Below are 20,959 nucleotides of genomic sequence, written 5' to 3' on the forward strand. Positions count from 1 at the left end.
AACAAATAATGTATCTTAGGTAATTCGTTGTAACGTAACAAAATACTAATTTAAATGAACTATAAGTTGATAACAATAATAAGTAACAAGGAGTCTAGTCTCGCATGGAGTTCCACTAATCTTAAAAAACGTGTTCGAAATTATATCTTTGAATTAAAGACAAGCAAAGTAATAGTTGTACCGTAATCATAACTTTCATTCTCAGCAAACGCGACTTTCATATGCGAAAAATACGGCACGCTGCCTTCGCCCGTACATTGCAACATGAAATTCGGTGGTTGTGTTTTTCACTTTTTTGGAGGAAATTTTGCATTTTTCAAGTAGGAGAAAGTGGCAAACCAGGTGAATTCTAAGCAACATTCTTCCGTTAAACTTCAGTGCTCTCCGGCTGACTCCTGTAAAGTTCTTGATCTTTCCCTCTCGTCGGATCTCTCATGGCTGTGCCAATAGAGGAAGCCATGGCGGCACTGTCCACTTTCTCGCTGGAGGTAAGTAAGTGTGCATTTCTAAAATTAGAGCGATCTCTACATTTTTTTGTAATTTAATTAATTGGTTTTGTTATAGGATGACCAACCAGAAATTCAGGGACCTGGGCTTTGGGTGTCAACTGAGAGAGGTGCAACTACTAGTCCCATTGGTATGTTTTTTGTTGTCGTTTTGCTTGATTGGTGTGGTCCTTACTGTTTCTTGATTTTTTTTCTTGGTGGGTTCTTTGCTATTTCATGGGTTGCTACGGTTGTTTGAAGTTCCAAAGTTGATAGTTTTGACATTGTCAAGTTTTGTCATGGAAAAGTAATGATAGTAGTAAGTTGTGTTATGATGCTCAACGTGACCCTGGAAAGTATAGCCATGGGTTTCATAGTAACTTCCTTTCAGCGCATCAAAGTAGTTTGTGGACTCAATAAAAGTTTAATACCCGGGGGAGACCTGATTATGGTTCCTTGTGCTCAAGTGTGGAGCAGATTCTCTCTGGTTGTGGCAGGGAAAGTTATGTTTTTCATTTGATGCATCTATTGCATTAACCATTACTCATAATCAAAAGATTATATTGTTGTTATAAACTGTCTTTATATCATCTATGATGCAATGAAAGTGTATGTGAGTATTGAGTTAGTTCAGTAACTACAATTAGATGCAAAGATTTTGCTGTTCGATTTGGATTCTCTCCTATCATGATTATGGACTTCTTTGGATAATTAATTCAGATCTGTAAATATATGAAAATGATCAAAGTTCATTCCCTATCATAGAAATTAGAAAATTCAAATTGAGTTTTCTGTTATGGGTTAGGATTTTAAAATGATCTTTACACTACAATGGTATTAGTAAACTCATTAATCATTTTCGATAGACATACCAATGGGCAAATGCCACTTTCTTGTATGGTCGTGAGGCTTTGCAATTTCAGTAGAGATTTGGTATTTTTGGTACTCTGTTATACACACTCAAGCCCATGGTCCATCTTGAAAATTCTATAAATAAGAGAACATTATCCATTTGAAGGTACACTCTCATTATCTCAATTTATGATCTAAAAACTCTCTAGTTTTTATGAGTGCATATTTTGAGTGGCTCGCTGACTTGAGCATCGGAGGTTTTTCGTCGGGCATCCCCCGACGCCTTTGATCAGGGCTGATCCTAACAATTTTGGGGCCTGAGTCTAACTTTTAAAAGAGACCCTTAAATTATAATGTGCGTTCATATTCTTTTAGACTAATAACAAATTTTTCGATTTAAACAATCTGCAATAGTCAAAATATTTCTATTTTAATTGAGTAATAAGATCAAACATGTACAAAATAATTACTATAAAACAACTCGTCTAACAGTTTAGAGCTAACAATATTGATCAAACTGTTCAGGAATTTTTTTTCTCAATTAATAGCATAGCCAATTCATTCAATCTTTTCTTAAGACATGATTTATTGAGGAAATGTTTTGAAGAGCTTTAAATTTGAGAAATTTTGTTTTGCACTTACAACTGTAAAAAATATAGTCAACATGATTTTATAAGCAATGTGAGTATTTGAGAAATATCCATATATATTTTTTCAAATATTCACTACACATATATTGCCCATTTTGTTTCTCTTGGTAATGAGAACTTCAAGAATGTCAACTCCGAAACTAATCCTCCTCGTTAATATCAGAACAACCCGTATGAGTCAGAAAATATGTTTTTATATTGGTCCAATTACACTAATATGTAATAAATTTAGGGAATAAAAATGTTTTTTTGTTTATATTGGGCACGAGAAAAATAATTTATATTTGAAAGACTTGTTTTCTTGCAATCTAAGCTAAGTGTGAAGATGTGCCCATAATCTTAGAAAGTCTTATTTTCTACACAGAATATAGTGATGTTTTGGTACTCTGTTATACACACACACACACACACTTGTTTTCTTGCAATCTAAGCTAAGTGTGAAGATGTGCCCATAATCTTAGAAAGTCTTATTTTCTACACAGAATATAGTGATGTTTCTGCCTATCGATTATCATTATCTGAGGACACAAAAGCGATCAATCAGCTGGTATGATCTACAATCAGTTACAAACTCCATTTATTTTTCACTGTTTCAAATCTCAGATTAATTTCAATTGGATATCTGTTATAATTTTTTTTCCTGATTAAAAGAACTGAAATGGGTGCAGAATTTGCTGATACGAGAGGGAAAGGAAATGGGTTCGGTGCTCTATACTTATCGGAGTTGTGTAAAAGCGCTTCCTCAGGTGCTTCATTCTGATATTTATAGGCAGATTAAGCATATTCAATATCACCACTGGCCGAGAAGAAGAAGCTCAAGTTGAATAATTAACTTGAGCCAGCTATAAATTTTGAAATAGAAACCTTTTTACCATGATTTCATACGGGACTGTTATTCAAAAATGTGATGCATACCTCTCCCATGTGATACTTTAATATTGCTTTTATTCATATAACTTACATAACAGATGCATATAATTTGGCAGCTACCAGATTCTATGAAACAAAATCAGGCTGACTTGTATCTAGAAACTTACCAAGTTCTAGACCTGGAGATGAGCCGGCTACGTGAAATTCAGCGTTGGCAAGCATCAGCTGCATCAAAAGTCTGATTTCTCATCCTTTTGTTTCCGATCTTTAGTGCAGTTTTTCAAGTATCTGCTAAGCATAATTATCTTCTTATGACACAGCTAGCGGCTGACATGCAACGTTTTTCAAGGCCTGAGCGACGCATCAATGGTCCTACCATAACTCATCTTTGGTGTGTTGATTGCATTAGTTTACCTAATATCATCAAGTTCACAGATATTTACTGTGATTCAGAATTAAAAAATGACTTGCTGATACTTATAAAGTTATCGGTGGTGCAGTCAACATGTCGAAGATGTATACTTGTAAACTTGCATTTACCTGGTTTATCTGTCTTTCATGAGGCCCACTTTTCTGGTCTTGATTTCTTTTCCAACCAGGAGTGGCTTGCTCTACGAGAACTTAAAATAACGTCAGCATGATCTCATATTTTCATGTAGTGCTTAAATTTATATATTCACGCATCAAATAATTTGAAAGTATTGTTTGAACTTAAAAGTCTGGCGGTGACTGGTAATAATGCCAGCTTATGAGTGAGTCTACCCGTTAAATAAAAGACCGACCACTGTGTTATTACCATGATGTAGGGAAGTCCGTTCATCTGTGATCTACCATTGGGTACTTGGATTTCTGTTGCTTTTTCATTTTGGTTCTAGAAAATTTTGTTTCTTCTAAGGCTTGTTAGGGTTGCCTTAATTTGAAAAGATATTCCGGTACTTTTATTATTCATTGCAGGTCTATGCTGAAGTTGCTTGATGTTTTGGTCCAACTCGATCATTTAAAGAATGCGAAGGCTAGCATACCCAATGACTTCTCTTGGTACAAAAGGTATGCTAGATTTTTTACATGGATTACTTGCATTGTACTACTGATTTTGTTTATCATCGATCCTTTCTTATTTATAGTGGTATTCATAAATTATTATTCTATTCATATCCAATACCATGAGCTTATTCGAGTTGATTCTCCTGCCTAATTCATCTGTAATACCTTAACTTATTCTATTTTATTCTGCTGCTTGCTTTCTAATTTAAGTTCTCAAAATTTCATTTTGGATACTTGATAACAAACTTTGTGTCTACTTACTCTGAATGATGGGAAATTGATAATTGATAGCAACAAAATTGAAACAAACTTGTTCTTCTTCTTTTTCTCCAAAAAGCAGTAGTCGTTTAGTATTTCTTATTTTCAAAGACAAGCTGAGACAGAGACTCATAAGCCGTATTTTCGTTCTGAGAAATTTTAATATTTCTTTAATACAAAACCATACAAACACCAATTTCTGTGATAGAACTTTTTTAGAAGTGACTGGGGCTCAACATCACGGGAACAACTGAACCATGGCAGCGGATTCTTGTATTTTGGAAAATAAATAGAAGAGTTTATAATACACTTGAAAGTTTGATCTCCCGATTTCTCATAATTCATTAAGTTTCAGTCTTCTCGTAGATATTAGGGTTCCCGTCTGGTCAATGATGGTTGATTTCCAGACTTCTTTCAGCATTATTGACCTCCTGACTCCTTCGCTAGATTCCTGATTTCTGGCATAGATCAAACCCTTGACTCCTCTCCATCGACACTTGTAATTTCAGGGCATTACATATCTTCTCTGCACAAATTCTTGATTCCTCATGCCCTAGTCAGTTTCCTTGAATTTTCTCTACTGGTTTTCACCTAGAATTTTGAGCATTACTGTTGTGGTCAGATAAATATGCACTTGCTTCTTTGATCTTCTGGGTCTATTAAACTTGAAAGATTACTTACCTGTCCACACCATATAAGAGTTTCTATCACATCATGACATGTGGTGCAGTTTTATCAACGTAATTTTATTGTTATCTTCAAAGTGATTTTCATTTTAATACATTTTATTGGGGTTGAATCTGAATGTTTATTATTTTCAATATATTAGGACATTTACTCAAGTAAGTGTGCAGTGGCAAGACACTGATTCAGTGAGGGAAGAACTAGATGATTTACAGGTATGGGTTTTTTTATCTTTCTAAAAACCAAATACAGTCTGCGTTTGTGCCTGTGTAGTGTTTTTTATAATTTAGTTACTTTATAGTCCGAGACCATGATAAATGTGCATCTTGGCAGATCTTCTTGAGCACGAGGTGGGCAATTCTATTGAATTTGCATGTTGAGATGTTCCGGGTCAACAAGTATCCTTTGTGTGAGTTGTTTATATTTTTAAGCTGCAAGCTTGAAAATATAACAAAGATTAACTAAGTGTTATTCATTTTCTTAATCTCTGTGGAGGATGAAACTCTCATTCAAGGTTCTCCATTGAGGACCTTTTTTCAGAAATTTATTGTTTCTGAAAAGGTTTCAAGAATTTCAAGTTTTTCTAAACTGTCTTTTTCTTGCTACTGGTTATATCTGATTTCAGTATATGCACTCCTTTACTTGCAATAGTGTCGATGATATTCTCCAAGTTCTCATTGTTTTTGCCGTCGAGTCTCTGGAGTTAAATTTTGCGCTTCTCTTCCCGGAGCGCCACATTCTTCTCCGTGTCTTGCCTGTTCTTGTTGTCTTGGCAGCATCATCAGAGAAAGATAGCGAGTCGCTGTACAAAAGAGTGAAAATTAACAGACTGATCAATATTTTTAAGGTACATAACTTCAATGTGTTGAATGAGTTTTCTATTGTTCTAGTTTATGGATTTTCCCTTCCCCCTTTTATACCTTGTTCTTTTAAATTTCGAACAATGGTCTTAAGTCACTTCTCTTACTATGTAGAATGATCCAGTGATCCCTGCATTTCCAGATCTTCATCTTTCTCCTACAGCGATTCTAAAGGAATTGTCCACGTACTTTCCAAAATTTTCTTCTCAAACCCGTCTGCTTGCTCTTCCTTCGCCCCATGAGCTGCCACCTCGGGAGGCACAAGAATATCCTTTAATAATTTACAATGAAGACTATATGACCATTTTTTAGTGTCTCTGTACTGGTAATTATTTTCTGGTTGTATATGAAATTTATTGTCTATCAATATGAAAATTCAGTCTCTACCAAATACAGATAAAGTAACTGAGATCTTTACAAAATATGAATGCTTGTTGCCTTGACTTACCCAACTTATCAGCGTCAGTATTTGATCGTTAACCATATTGGAGCAATACGTGTTGAACATGATGACTTTTCTGTACGTTTTGCTGCTTCTTTAAATCAGGTATTCTCGCCTAACTGGAATTCTCTCGCTCATTCCCTTGTCTCTGTGTCTTTGTTGATTTATGTGCCATGAATGTATAATGTCATGCTTTAGCAGCATACAGAATCAGGTATGTGTTATTCTCCAAGATTTTTATCATGTTAGCAACTTAGCTTAGTTTTGGCATCATAGAAACAACTTAGCGGTTACGCCTTTTCTAACTTCTTTCAGAAATCTCAGTTTTTCTCCTCTGCATCACTATGTCAACTCTTCTTATGGTTTTGACAGTGCTGTGACAGATTTTATTTTCCTATTTTGCAGCTTGTGTTATTGAGGTCAATGGATGGTGCCGACTTGGAGTGGGCAAAGGATGTTAAAGGGAATGTCTATGATATGGTTGTTGAAGGTTTTCAACTCTTAAGTAGATGGACTGGGCGTGTATGGGAGCAATGTGCATGGAAATTTTCACGCCCTTGCAAGGATCCCATTTCCTCAGATTCACATGAGATAGCATCATCTTATTCGGACTATGAGAAGGTATAAATTAAATTTCAATCTCATCTTTACATCCTATCTGGACTCTGTACATTAAGTCAATGTCCATTGTCGTCCATCCAATGTCATAACTCACAACTACATGGATATATGACTCATTTTGAGGTGCAGGGTTCGGTAATTGTTTAACTTTCTTTCTCGGCATCCTATTTGGAATGTAGACTTATTCCACATCAATTGATCACATAATGTTAGCCTTTTTTAAATGCTCTTAGGTGGTACGATATAATTATAGTGCTGAGGAAAGAAGAGCTATGGTTGAACTCGTGAGCTACATCAAGGGAATTGGGTTATTGTTGCAGAAGGCAGATACGTTAGTTGCCGATGCCTTGTGGGAAACTATCCATGCGGAGGTCCAAGATTTTGTGCAAAATACATTAGCCATGATGCTCCGGACTACTTTTCGTAAGAAGAAAGACCTTTCCAGGTAGGGAATTGTTATTTATTTTGAATATGTATTATGTTAGACTACCATATTAGATTACTCATGTATACTTGATCTTGAATCTGAGTTTAAACTTTTTTTCTCTCTCTGGGGAATTGTCTTGATATGGTAACTTCAACTAATGTCTATAGTGCCTTTATTCTTTTTATGTGCTGTTTTCTTAACCTTATCCTGCATGCAAGATTTTACCTGTAAACTTTTTACCCATGCTTCTTTTGATTTTCCATTAATAGGATTCTTTCTGATATGCGTACACTTTCTGCCGATTGGATGGCAAATACAAGCAAACCTGAGTCTGATATGCAAACATTCCAGCACGGAGGAGAAGAAAGTAGAGTGAGCTTTTTTTATCCGAGACCAGTGGCACCCACTTCTGCACAGGTTGGTCTAATTAAGTGATCTCGCCGTATTAATTAGGAAATGTGTATTGCTACTCTCTTTTAATGTTATCTTCTTGACAGCTAAAAAAAAAAGAAGTATTGCTGCATTAAGTTCTATCTGAATGATGAAACAGATATGGGTGCAATGCAATATTGTCTTTCGTTTAGTTCTATCTTTTCATGTTTGTTTTAGTTAATACTTATTCACTCCCCTTATATGGGTGAATCAGGTATTTTAATATTTTTCTTTTAAGCCCATCTTCTTGGCAATCGAGTTTTTCTTATCCTTAAATTTACTCCTGTGCGGAAACCATTGTTTAATTTGTGAGCATGGATAGTTGGGAAGCTCGACACTAAAGATCATGGGCATGGGATGATTTCTTGCCATGTCAAAATACCACTTTTATATATAGTTTAATATTATTTTGAAACATTGGGACCAAACAAGAAAACTGACAATTTATTGGTAACTTCCACATGTTCAATGAAATTTATTGTATCACACAAGGAATGTACGTGTTTAGTTTGCTTTTCAGATGTATTATAACCTCGAACTAACTCTCTTCCTTCCTCCCTCCCTCCCCCCAACCCCCCCGTCCCTCTGTCTCTCTCACACCCACATACATGCAACCTCTCCAGATCCATTGCTTGCAGTTCTTGATATACGAGGTAGTGTCAGGAGGAAACATGAGGAAACCTGGTGGCCTTTTTGGTAATACCGGATCTGAAATTCCAGTCAATGATTTAAAACAGCTGGAGACCTTCTTCTACAAGCTTGGGTTTTTCTTGCACGTATTAGACTACACAGGTTTGCCAAAGAAATCCCGTTGGTTATTCATGCTCTTTTTTCAAATGTGGTCATCAAGTTCTTTAGCTATATTATAGATGCTTTATACCATGCTTATTTAGCAGAGAAAGAATTAAGACATCTTCCTTTTATTCATTATTATAAGTGCAATGAAATATTCTGTGCGTCATCATTTTCTCATTTGTCAATGAAATGAGGTTGGTTGTTGAGTCATTGGATAAACGCTCCTACAGCTTACAAGTGTTGTTAGGCTTCTGGAATTTGAGCTGTGAGTTGTTAACAACTTACTTTGGTGGATTAAGGAATACAGAGAGATGGCTATTTTTGTTGGTAGACTAATATATATGGATAGTCATTTCTATCTACCTGTTATACTTTACCATTTAGATGTAAATGTGATTTTATTAAAGAATATTTGTGAATCTATATAGTTGTAATTATCGAATGACATCTAAAGCAAGAGATACTGGAGTACGAAGAAAGGTTGTTACCCTGCTATTTTTCTGCTCTAGGACAAGGAAAATATGAGAATATCCAGAAAAATTCAGCAACTTTTAAATTATGTGAGTCGTTATTGTTAGAAACTTTTATTCTGTGAGACATTATAGTTAGAAATTATTTCCTTTCTTTCAGTGATCATCGAAATTATACAATTATAGACCTGTCACACCGAATGAGCTTATATGGATTTAAAAATTGATGGGTTCAGGCGTACCTGCAGACAATTATAATTGTAATGGTAATATTAGTAACCAATCAATCTTCGCTATTATTTGTGGTTTTCTTCTAATTAGATTTTCTTTATGTTTCTGAAATATCGAGAAGTTTTCTTTGTTAAAGGTGAACTTTTACACTGTCAAGCTTTTTCGCAGTTTCGGTTTCAAATCTGATAGATGTTGGTTTCCTGTGGTTCAGAGAATTTTATTTGGAATCTTCTCGCGTTATCCAGGTATAAGAGTTTTATCTTACAACTTCTAATTGTGACTTCTAATAGTGTTCAAAATATCTAGAGTATGGTATTTAGACTGTTATGTCTTAATCTGCCTCCTATGTCAACTATTCCGGAAACATTTATGAATTGACTATACTTTCATCTTTTGATCTTCTTATATATAATAAAAATTCTCCTGTTATTCATGCAGTTTCCCATCGAATGTTCCCTTCCATGGATGCTGGTGAATCATGTAATTGAGTCTCAAGATGCTGGTATGCTAGAGAGTGTGTTGATGCCCTTTGACATCTATAACGATGCTGCTCAACATGCACTGGTGGTCCTCAAGCAAAGATTCCTTTATGATGAAATTGAAGCTGAGGTGATTAACCATAGACCATTATGAAGAGTTATATTTTATAGTTGACAAAATTGTTAAAGTTACGTCTCCTGTGGCTATTCCGTGCAAACTTTTAGATGTTTGTGTAGCATCTATTTGAAAACTATTTGACCATCTCTGAAGATTCTAAATTTGCGAGACAAGCTGTTCAGAGACAGAATTTTGCAAACTATTTGATTGCTTCATTTTTCTCCTAATTTTTTAAATAATATTTTTAAGCTTTCAATGAGCTGATCTCTGGGTTTTTGTTTTTCTTTTCAGGTGGATAATTGCTTCGACATATTTATAGCAAAATTATGCGACTGTATTTTCACATACTACAAGAGTTGGGCAGCTAGGTATCTGCGAATTTTTATGTACACTACCGACATATTTTTTAAAATATTCAGTTAAACTAATCTTTTACACTACTCTGGTTTCCCAACTTACAGTGAACTGCTTGATCCATCATTCCTATATGCAATAGATGTTGGTGAGAAGTTTTCGATCCAACCAATGAGATTCACTGCAATGTTAAAGATGACAAGAGTGAAGGTAAGAACATGTATGTTTTATTTTCTCAACGTAGTCTGCCACTTTTTTATCAATGCGCCGTAAGACAGCTCTTTTTTCTTGCCATTCTGATTATCTTCAAGTCTAAATAATGCTATAGAATAAATTGTATACAGATTCCATTTCTTTCTTGGTGTTTACAACCCAAATTAATGTGAAATTATGTACCCGTACACTGCTGGTGTAGTCCGTTACGGATATTTCTCAAACTTTGGCATGTTTTACTCTGCATGCATGTAAAATCCTCACTGTGGACATAGTACTGTGGACATAGTTTCTTGTAGTAATTGTAAATTAAGCTTTGCTGATATGACAATGATGAGATGATGATGTTGGCAAATCAAGAAGGGAAAGGTTGAGAATTTGTATCACTTGATACATAACTCTTGTATAATGGGTTTATGTTTGTACCCCTTCTGTTTTACTACTTGATTTTTATATGACCCCTTTTGTCAAATTTTACTCACACAGATTTTTATGGTGTATAGTTGCTGGGACGGACTATTAACTTGAGAAGTTTGATCTCTGAGAGGATGAACAAAATATGCAGGGATAACATTGAATTTTTGTTGGATCGATTTGAGTCTCAGGATCTATGTGCAATTGTGGTGAGTGATAATGCTGACAATTGACTTCTCTCAAATTTTATGTTGGCTTTTCTCAATAAACACTTAAATTTCAGGAACTGGAAAAACTCATTAGCATCTTGAGACTAGCTCATGAATTGCTATCAAAAGATCTGACTCTCGATTCATTTGGTCTCATGTTGAACGAGATGCAAGAAAATTTATCACTTGTTTCATATTCCAGCAGGCTTGCTTCTCAGGTATGTAAAATTTACGTGCTCTTGGACATGGTATTTTTCAGAGAAGGATGACCAAAGTACTCCCTGACACATTTATTGTGGAAGGACTCATTACCAAGTTATTAAATAAGATTTTTTTAAAAAATATATGCAAAGTTGTCATTTATTTCCAAGTACAGGAGGATGTTTGTGCTCAATTCCTGTGTTTTTTTTTAAAAAAGTATATATATAAATTCCTGTTTTTTGTAAATGACCTGTAAAGGGTAAATACTCACCACAACTTTATGTTTTTTGCCCTGTGCCTAGCCCTTTGGATTATTGGTTTTAGTTTACCTTGTGAAATATGGTTGTGATATCTTCTTTTTATACAGCAGTACAATGATTTTGATAATCATTCTTGCTTATCTATTTTACAAAGGAATTATTCATGTTCAAACATGTTCCAAGTCTTTCCATATGAAGATAAATAAAAAACAACTAATATATTAAAAATTAAATAAAACTCTTATCATTTTAATGTTCATAGAGTAGTTTCTGTTACTGATAGTTGTTTGAATGATGTGTAAAATTTTCAGATTTGGTTGGAGATGCAAAATGACTTTTTACCGAACTTCATATTATGTAATACCACTCAGCGCTTTGTCAGATCATCAAGAATGCCATCAGTTCCTGTTCAGAAGCCATCAGTACCCTATGCAAAGCCAAATTTTTATTGTGGTAATCAAGTAAGAAAAATATCAATCTGGTGGCAGTGCTTTGTCTAACTACCCCGTAAATTGTATCTACTACCTTTTCTATATTTGAACAAGTCTTCATACTGAATTACGACTTTGCGAAATACATGAAATGAGAAATCAAATCCATACCTTGTGTATTTGGTTCAAATTACTATTCCACCATCAATTGGCCCTGATTAATCAGGGGTTCACAATTTTCTCTATTAGTCTGCGGAAATCTAATTTAAACATGGGTAAACAAGATCGATTGGTTAAGCTCAGTGTCCATAGTCAGTTGTGTTAGTGACTTAGTGTAGAACAGGATGGAGCTTGCAAGATTTAAGGAATAACATAAGGAAATTAGTCTTCTCTTGAAAAATGTAATACCTGTGTAATAGCTAACAATCTGAGCCTAAATTTCCCTGAACATACTGGAGAAAACTAAGTTATGTATGTGGATACCCTCAAATAAAGATGCTTAGTTTTACCTTTTATGAGGATGTACTAGATTGATTTGAGAGATTGGAATGTATTCAACCATCTATGCTTTCAAAATGAATGCATTTAATACTGATTTATATTGTCATATGTTTCTTCATTCATGACCTTATGCTTTCCCTCCACCTGTTGATGGTAGGATCTGAATTCGGCGTATCAAAGCTTTGCTAGATTACATAGTGCGTTTTTCGGAATGCCTCATATGTATTCTATGGTGAGACTTCTCGGCTCAAGATCGTTACCATGGCTCATCCGTGCATTGTTAGACCATGTGTCAAATAAGGTATCTTCATCTGCTCCTAATTTTATATTCATGAATTTGCAAATGGACATGTTTCATAGAACTGGTATTTATTGCTTGCTGCTGAATTTACCTCTTTAATGTATAGTCTTTCATTGTTTGCTTGTTGATTTCAATGTCAGTCTGCTAAATCTGCAAAAGCAAATGCTGCTTACAGCTATCAACTGGGATTATATTGTTGCTTTTTGATAGTCCGTTGTGATGGTGGGCACCTTTTTTCTTTCCAATGTTGGGTTTCCTTGTGGTTATGAGGTTGGTTGTATGCTGATCATGGCTTGTTGTTCAATAGCAGCAGTACTAGTGTGAGAGAGTTGACTGTGTGACAATGAATAACTTCTTTAAAGTTCTTTTTCCTTCGTTTTCTTGTGTTTGTTGGATGGGACTTCAGCGGCAGCTTAAGTTTGGGTCTGTTGTATTTTGGTGGACTTATTTGTCTTGTATGATGAGGTGATTCATGAATTATCTGAGAATAGTGAGCGTATTTTGAGTATGAATGATGACTGTGAAGTGACGGGTATAACAGTTGATTACAATAAGCTGTGTGAAGTTAAACACGGGTAGTAAAGTGTTAACTTTGAATCCTGTATGTTTTTTTGTAACTAACTTTTTTATATGTTTTATCTATGGCTCTAAAATCATAACTTGGTAGCTACTTTGTTTCATCACAATTTGTATTCTTTTAAAGTTGTTTAATGATGTGAAATGTGTGAAAGGCGTTGTGATACAGATAGCATCTCATTAGCACAATAAGAACAGTAACAAAATAACATCAAAGGAAATAATCGAAGGATTCCAATCCAATGCCCCCATATTAACTGACTCTGCCTTTTCATTCATTTCCCTTCCGTTACTCTTATTCCCTATTATCTCCCCTTCCTGGGCCCTTCTAGTGTAAACCCATCAATATAGATGGCTTTGGGTTGTCTTGGCCCAACCCGCTAGTACCCTCAAGCCCAGTTAGTATCGCATCTTCTGTGTGATTTATTTATTTTGTAAACTACATTTTTTGTCATGTAATTGTCACTTTGCGATTTTTGTCCTCTAAAGTATCAAATTTCAGTTTTAGTCATGTAATTTTTATTTTTTGACAATTTTAGTCATTTTTCATTAAGAGTGCTGACGTGACACTATACACATCAACGTCGCATCAACACTTCTTGGTTCCATGTCAGCGTCAAGTCGGAAAAAATAATAAAATTGCCAAACAAAAAAATATATAGCGGACTAAAACAGAAAATTTTCACATAGAGTACCAAAATCGCAATCTGACAAATATATAGGACGAAAAAAGCAATTTTCCCTTTTTTTTCCTCTGATTAATGCCTTCTGCTGATATTTAAAAACTAATTCTCCTTGGCAATAACTGTTTCAGATAACGACCCTTGAACCAATGATCACCGGATTGCAAGAGGCTTTGCCTAAATCAATTGGATTGCTTCCTTTTGATGGTGGTGTAGCAGGTAAACAAAGTTTTTTGCGTCATTTTAGTTATGCTTGACAAATTTTGTGTGTTTTGTCTTTAGTATTCTGAGATAGATTTTAGCCAATCTTTGTGTTTTGGTGTTTGTACCAATAATTTTTCTGCACTATGTTTTATGTGTGTAAGTATATAGTTTGTTCACTGTTTAAACTAGCATTAAGTGATATATTCCTCATCTGTAGTCATGGGAGTGGTGTTGCGGTAGAATGTCACAATTTGCACTTTCTTCCTGAGCAGCACTTTTTCACTCACAGATGATCGAATTTTTCCCATACACGATTAACTTATCGCGCTTTCTGAAAAAAATTGTCAGTTCATGTTTGTTAATTTTTAAATATGCTGATCTTTTGTTTAGGTTGCATGAGGAACGTTCATGAACATCTTAATTGCTGGCAGTCGAAACCAGAACTAAAGATTGGGGCTATTCGCGGGATAAAGGAAATTGGAAGTGTCTTGTACTGGATAAGTCTGCTTGATATCGTTTTGGTGGGTTTCTTATTGTCATTGCTTTATTGTGAAGTTCTTAAAAGACTTATTTTGAGTCTGGGTATAGTGGATCAGAGATGTGGATATATGAAATATAACTCTCAACAAGGCTCTATTTTGTCCTTTTGATTATGAGACAGTAAATACAGATCAAAGTTCCCATTGAAATTCTTTGTTCACTATTTTTCTAATACCATTTTGTGTTTGATAAGGATAAAGTGTGAACGTTAATTTGATGGTGTGTATTGTGCTGATAGCTTCTTGTTCTTTTGTTTTTCCTCGTCAACAGAGAGAAGTAGACACGAGCCAATTCATGCTAACCGCTCCTTGGCTGGGTCTGATTCCTGGTCCAGATGGACAAATCGTGCAATCCCAGGATGGTGAAGATAGTCCCATTATAAATCTCTTTAAATCTGTAGCGACAGCAAGTGTTTCTAATCCTAGCTTCTCAAATCCATCTTCATTCCGACTCCTGGCTAGACAGGCGGAAGCTGCTGGTATGGATTTCTAATCTATATAATCATCTTATTGGGGAGCATTGATAGAATGATCAGAAAGCTTGGTATTCTTATCGTTCAAACCCATGAAAATTCCTGGATAACTTATTTTTGCTCTGTTACTGCAAATTATCTTCGTAATTTTGTTTCAGATCTGCTGTACAAGTCCAACAATAATGCCGGAAGTGTGCTGGAATATGCACTTGCTTTTACAAGTGCAGCTTTAGATAAATACTGTAGTAAATGGAGCATAATTCCTAGGACAGGGTTTGTTGACATTACAACTTCCAAGGACTTTTATCGCATATACAGCGGTCTCCAAATTGTATGAGACTGTTCTTGATTTGTTCCTCGCTTTTTTCTCTGAACTCCTAATCTTAACTTAGTCTCTAAAGGCCATGCCGTGGTCTATATTTGGGTATCCAATGAAGTTTTTTTCTCCGAATGTTGCAGGAGTACCTGGAGGAAGTCGTTCAAGCACAAACTGGCAATCATGGAATGTTGGGTGATTCAGTTGCATGGGGCGGCTGTACTATCATATACTTGCTGGGGCAACAGTTGCATTTCGAACTGTTTGACTTTTCGCATCAAGTCCTCAACATCGCCGAGGTTGAGGCTGGATCAATCACATCAGCGCAGAAGAGTCCTCAATTTGTCCAGGTATAAATATTAATGTATTTTTGGTAGTGAATATTATTCATTAAATTCAAAAAAGTTTCATTTGAAGAGGCCGCAACTATGTGTGCGCGCGCGTGTGCTTTTTTCTTGTCTGCTTTCGGAGTAATATATATTTATTCATGAAGGGTTTGGATATGTTGATCGAAGACATGAAGAGAGCGAGGAGGTTAAATAACCATGTATTTTCGATGTTGAAAGCACGATGCCCGTTGGAGGACAAGCAGGCTTGTGCAATCAAACAGAGTGGTGCCATTCTGCACAGAATCAAGTTTGAGAATACAGTTTCTGCATTTGAAACACTGCCACAGAAGGGTGCCTGACCAAAGTCTCTTGAGTTTCTGTGTATTTTAATTCATCGGCCCATGTATTTATTTTCTGTGAGTCTTATTCTTTTCTCTATCTGATAATTGTATGAAAATCCTTGAAAATGTAATCCACAAAGTTACCTGTGTTTAGCTACAATACGAATTCATTTCCAATTTTACAACTTCAAGGACAATTAAAATTTGAACTTTTTTTTTTTTACGTGGGGCCCACTGATTTTAACCAATTTTACTCTGTCACGTCACTCCAAAGGCAGTGCCCTTGGGATAGCATAGACTTTCCCGCTATATGGACGGTATGGAGTATGGACTGGATAAATTCTATCCACAAACGACAGCCGCGTAAATTATATTAGGCAACTGCTCGTCGACAAACCCAACTGAGAAAATGTTATTCAAGAAATCAAACTCGTGATCATTTGGTTTCTAACTCTGTTTTTTGTGTTTTGATTTTGCATTAACAACTGGCTTGAAAATTTTTGGATAAGCCATTTTGGGGGTCCCATATGCACCTATGTAGAATTTTATAAATATTTGCAAAAGATGCGCACGCTATGGTCAATATGACATAAATCAAATTCATTGCAATTTTCTTCAACATCGGGGAAGTGGGTACAGTTATTACAATGTGATAGAATGCAGTTCTCAAAATACAAGATAGTTTTTGTTTCGTTTTTGTATTTCACCTATTTTTACTCTTTTTTAATGTAAATATATATAATTTTAAATAATTATCAAGGGTTAAATGATAAATATAATTTGGTGTCATCAAAATGTATCAAAATAGTTTTTAAAGAAACTCAATTTTTATAAAATAATAAAGACAAGGGTTAAATGGTAAATATTAGGGGTGATCACATTTTTTCAAAAACCGCCCGAACCGACCACCCCGCACCGCCCCGCACCGTCGTATTTCATTTTTTGAAATAACCGCGATTTTAAAAAAAATAAAAACCGCCCCGCCGCCATGGTTCGGTTATAATTTTTGGCCCAAACCGTCCCGCACCGCACCGCCGTGTATTGTGGTATTTAACTAGAGTTATATTTATAGAACATTGTATATACATTATACACAATAGATTCGATCATATGCCGCCTCCACTCTCTTCTCTCCCAACTCTTCTTCAAAAAATTTTCCCCTCTTTCCCTTTTCAAAATATATTTACTACTTCTCTATACAAATATTAATCTTCAACTTGCCTAAACATATTATAGTTGATTAACTTTATTTTGTCGCTTGATTGTTATTTTATTTAGTTTTATTTAGTTTATTATAGTTTTCATTCATTATTCTAATAATTTGAATAGCTTTATTTTTTTTTATTTTACCTATCATTAAAAAAACCGCGAACTGACCGCAACCGCTTAAAACCGTCGAAAACCGCGAAAACGATTTTACATATAAAACCGCAACAAAAAAAATATAATATAACCGAACCGCAATTGGCAATTCGATTTGAATTTCTTATGAAAAACCGTCAAACCGTACCGTGATCATCCCTAGTAAATATACTTTGGTGTCATCAAAACGTATCAAAATAGTTTTTAAAGATGGGTCAACTTTTATAAAATAGTAAAAATAGTAAAGATAACAAGATTCGTTAAAAAAATTTAATAATAATAATAATAATAATAATAATATATAGGTCAGCTATGCCACGTGGCTGTTTCTAATTGGTTTGTAGCAACAAATTCTGCGTACGTGTTAAGCAACTCATGAATGTAGAAATGCTCCCATGTATTTTAATTATTCTTTTTAAAATACTGAACTAAATAAAAAAGAAGAAGAAATCAAATCGGAAAACATGGCGAGCGGAGGCGCCGCCGCCGGCGGGAAGGTCTCATTCAAAGTCACTCTTACTTCCGATCCCAAACTTCCTTTCAAAGTGTAAGTGCTCTTTTTATGTACTTATAATTTCAGCTGTTTTCAAAAAAAAAAAATTAAAAAAAAATTGATAACAGATTCAGCGTACCGGAGGGAGCCCCATTCACCGCCGTTCTGAAATTTGCTGCTGAGGAATTCAAGGTGCCTCCTCAAACAAGTGCCATCATCACAAACGGTAGTTTTTTTTATGAATATGCCGAGACGGTTTTATTGATCCTTGTCTTTCCATTGTTTTGATTTCGATTGTTTGATGGATTCTGGACTAAAATTGTAAATGGGATTACTTTGGGATCACTCTTTCTTGTGGTGAATTTGAAGTTTGAATCTCCGTGTTGTTTTTGTACATGTGAGCCTTTTTAAATAATTCGAACTTCTTTTGAATTTTAGTTCGTTTCAACGAAGGTTACTGATTTAGCAGGAATTACAAAGTCAAATTTCCTCTCTTTTTGTGTTTATGCTTACCATCTATCAAATGTGGGTAAAGGCTAAGCTTTTTCTGTTTTCAATGTGTTTCATGATTTTTCCCCTTTTGCAGATGGAGTGGGAATCAATCCTCAACAAAGTGCAGGTATCCGAGGTTTTAATTTTATTTTGTTTGAAAAATATTCTTTTTTGAGATTGAGCAGATGATAAAAAAACATGATATGGTCTGCTGCTTGCTTGCTTATTTATTTACATTTGCAGCTTTCTTTTCAATTGATATGTGCATCAGTTTATGGTTGGTAATAAACAATATCTGGAGTTTTTTGGTCTTCCCGTATTGGGCTTGGCTGTTGAGGTCATGGTGCTCGATTGGATATTATAGATGTTATAGATGTTACACCCTGTAATTTGATGACATGTTCTTTTTCTCTCCTTTTTCGACATCATGATTTGTTTGTGTGATGACTGTGGCGTGGACTTCTCTTGAAATATTCAAACTTTTAAAATTCAATTTGGACAAGATTTTGTGGACAGTTAGAGTTTTTAAGAATGATGAACAGGTAAACAAGATTGACCAAAAAAAAGTTGAATAGGTATTAGGTAAACTTTGTGAACCTTTTTTTAGCTTTTATGGCATGCAAAGTGCAGTGTTCTTGCTTTGCCTTGCTATCTTCTGTATGCTTGCTAGATACTCTTCCTAGTTTTTTGTCTCAGTAGCTTATTGAATCGAACCACTGTTTTAACTTCCTTTGGACACAGAATGTCCAAACTCTTGCTCTGTTAGCAGTTTTTTGACATAATTAGCAGCTGTAATTGGACCTTAATCTCTGCCACCTTGCTGGCTTTCCTTCAACTCGGTTGTCTGATTTTGGACATGACTAGAACAAATTGAGATTGGGGTGTGCTCCACTTCCGTGCAAAACCTCTAACTCAAACCATATGAAAACCGTGTTGAGAATTTTACACGGATTTGTTGGTTTGCCACTTTATTTAGTATTTCCTATTTGGCTGCATTCTTGAAGTTGGAATGCTGCATTTTGTATATTCATGTCCTGAAGATTTTACTCCACTGCAATTCACATAATTTTGATCGATTTCCCAGGAAATGTATTTCTTAAACATGGCTCGGAATTGCGCTTGATTCCTCGCGACAGGGTCGGCGCCTAGTTTTTGTCAGCTAATTAATCTCAAGTTTCACATGGTTGACTTCCGTTTATACATGCAATATAATCCTTGGGTTTGGATAGTTATATTCCGGTCTTACTTTTGTACCTATGCTGAAATTAATAATCGTAGACCATGGGGAGCGACTTTTTTCCAAGAATTATGTTAAATGTATTTTGATTCATCATCATCGTTTTTTGTTTTAATTCTTCTTAAGTTTTTTCTTTGCTTTGGTCTACATTCCGAAATTTGCACCACAATTTCACAGCGTTTTATATTGACTGCATGCGTACGTTCTAAAAGATGACGTCTAAGTTGTTCATCGTCCCGATTTTTAAACAGTTGATGTCTCTAGGTGTTATTTCATTAATCGACCGCATAATTGCAGCTTAGGCAGCTCAAATCCACTTAGTTGACCGCCTAGATTAATTTATAATATTTATTTTATTTTTAAAATTTTAAACTTTTAAAAGATATTATTTGACAAATTTTTCATCACTTTATATCATATGAAGATAAGGAATATGCAATGAATTTTAAGTTCGAATTTGATAAAGATGAATTATTGGGGAGATATTAAGATGAACAAAAAGAATTAGATATTTAGTCTAAAAATAAAAAATCGTCTAAGGTTAATTAAATATTTAGGTTAAAAACTATCTAGATGAATTAGATATTTAAACTAAAAATAAAAAAAATCGTATAGGCGGTACCTTTTTTAAAACATTGCTGCATTCAAGATTTCAAGTAATCTCTGTGTGTCCGCATGGAATTTTCCATTTAAATCATTGCTTCGTCTCATTTGTTGGAAATGTATGTATCCAATTTATTTATTTTTATTGACGTAAAAATCCGCAGTCGCTATCTTTCGGTGTGCTCTAGCTAAATCCTCATGCTAAACCCTCATACTAACGCTAATGATGATTGACTAATGATGATTGACTAAAGTGATTGTTAAAATATATATTATAATAAAATTAAAACTCAAAATTAATATTTTAAAATTTTCTACTCACATTATATTTTGTATCAAAATATAATATTTGAATGTCAGGGAGGCGTTGGGCACAAATAATATTAGCTTCTAATGACTTGTACTGTTTGTACATGTGCTCATGTTTTTTTAATAAGTGATAATGCTGAGTCGATGTTATTAATATATAATATAATGCGACAATATTTCAGAAAATTTATTGGATAATGTATTTCAAATCTTTCATTTAAATACCCTTCAAATTTAGATACTCGAGTCCAAAAGCAACAAAAGATTACGAGGGTGATTGGCTATTTTTATTTCTTATTAAAAATAGTTTATAAGATTTTAAAGTTTAAGTTAAAATGTTGATATGTACGATATTATAAGATCTTTTAGTTTAAAAATTATCAAAAAGAGTATAATGATA

At 34.7% G+C, this 20,959-nt stretch overlaps 2 protein-coding genes across 3 annotated transcripts; both read left to right on the forward strand.

Annotated features, from left to right (window-relative positions):
• The first annotated feature begins 236 nt into the window (after nt 1–236).
• LOC140861472 (protein PIR) lies at nt 237–16,249 on the forward strand. Of its 2 annotated transcripts, XM_073264518.1 has the most exons (30): nt 237–488; nt 565–637; nt 2,470–2,534; nt 2,656–2,733; nt 2,974–3,093; nt 3,178–3,248; nt 3,812–3,904; nt 4,989–5,058; nt 5,177–5,241; nt 5,495–5,690; nt 5,818–5,969; nt 6,157–6,250; nt 6,551–6,766; nt 7,000–7,211; nt 7,463–7,610; nt 8,249–8,417; nt 9,290–9,366; nt 9,560–9,730; nt 10,010–10,086; nt 10,180–10,282; nt 10,789–10,908; nt 10,983–11,126; nt 11,681–11,830; nt 12,459–12,602; nt 13,993–14,080; nt 14,456–14,586; nt 14,876–15,083; nt 15,236–15,408; nt 15,537–15,743; nt 15,887–16,249. In XM_073264518.1, exons 1-30 carry the CDS (start codon nt 435–437, stop codon nt 16,079–16,081), a joined length of 3,864 nt encoding a protein of 1,287 aa, XP_073120619.1. In that variant the 5' UTR covers nt 237–434; the 3' UTR covers nt 16,082–16,249. The 2 variants fall into 2 exon arrangements, with proteins under 2 accessions (XP_073120619.1, XP_073120664.1); XM_073264563.1 differs by lacking the exons at nt 237–488; nt 565–637; nt 2,470–2,534; ... (4 more) ...; nt 4,989–5,058; nt 5,177–5,241 and adding an exon at nt 5,325–5,357 and having other exon boundaries at nt 5,469–5,690.
• Nucleotides 16,250–17,823: 1,574 nt separating this feature from the next.
• LOC140875163 (ubiquitin-fold modifier 1) lies at nt 17,824–19,740 on the forward strand. Its single transcript, XM_073278729.1, has 4 exons — nt 17,824–17,972; nt 18,047–18,144; nt 18,505–18,537; nt 19,495–19,740. The coding sequence occupies exons 1-4, from the start codon at nt 17,890–17,892 to the stop codon at nt 19,557–19,559; spliced, it is 279 nt and encodes a 92-aa protein (XP_073134830.1). The 5' UTR covers nt 17,824–17,889; the 3' UTR covers nt 19,560–19,740.
• Nucleotides 19,741–20,959: the final 1,219 nt, after the last annotated feature.

This window comes from Henckelia pumila, chromosome 1, assembly GCF_033568475.1.
Source record: "Henckelia pumila isolate YLH828 chromosome 1, ASM3356847v2, whole genome shotgun sequence".
NCBI classification, from domain to species: Eukaryota; Viridiplantae; Streptophyta; class Magnoliopsida; order Lamiales; family Gesneriaceae; genus Henckelia; species Henckelia pumila.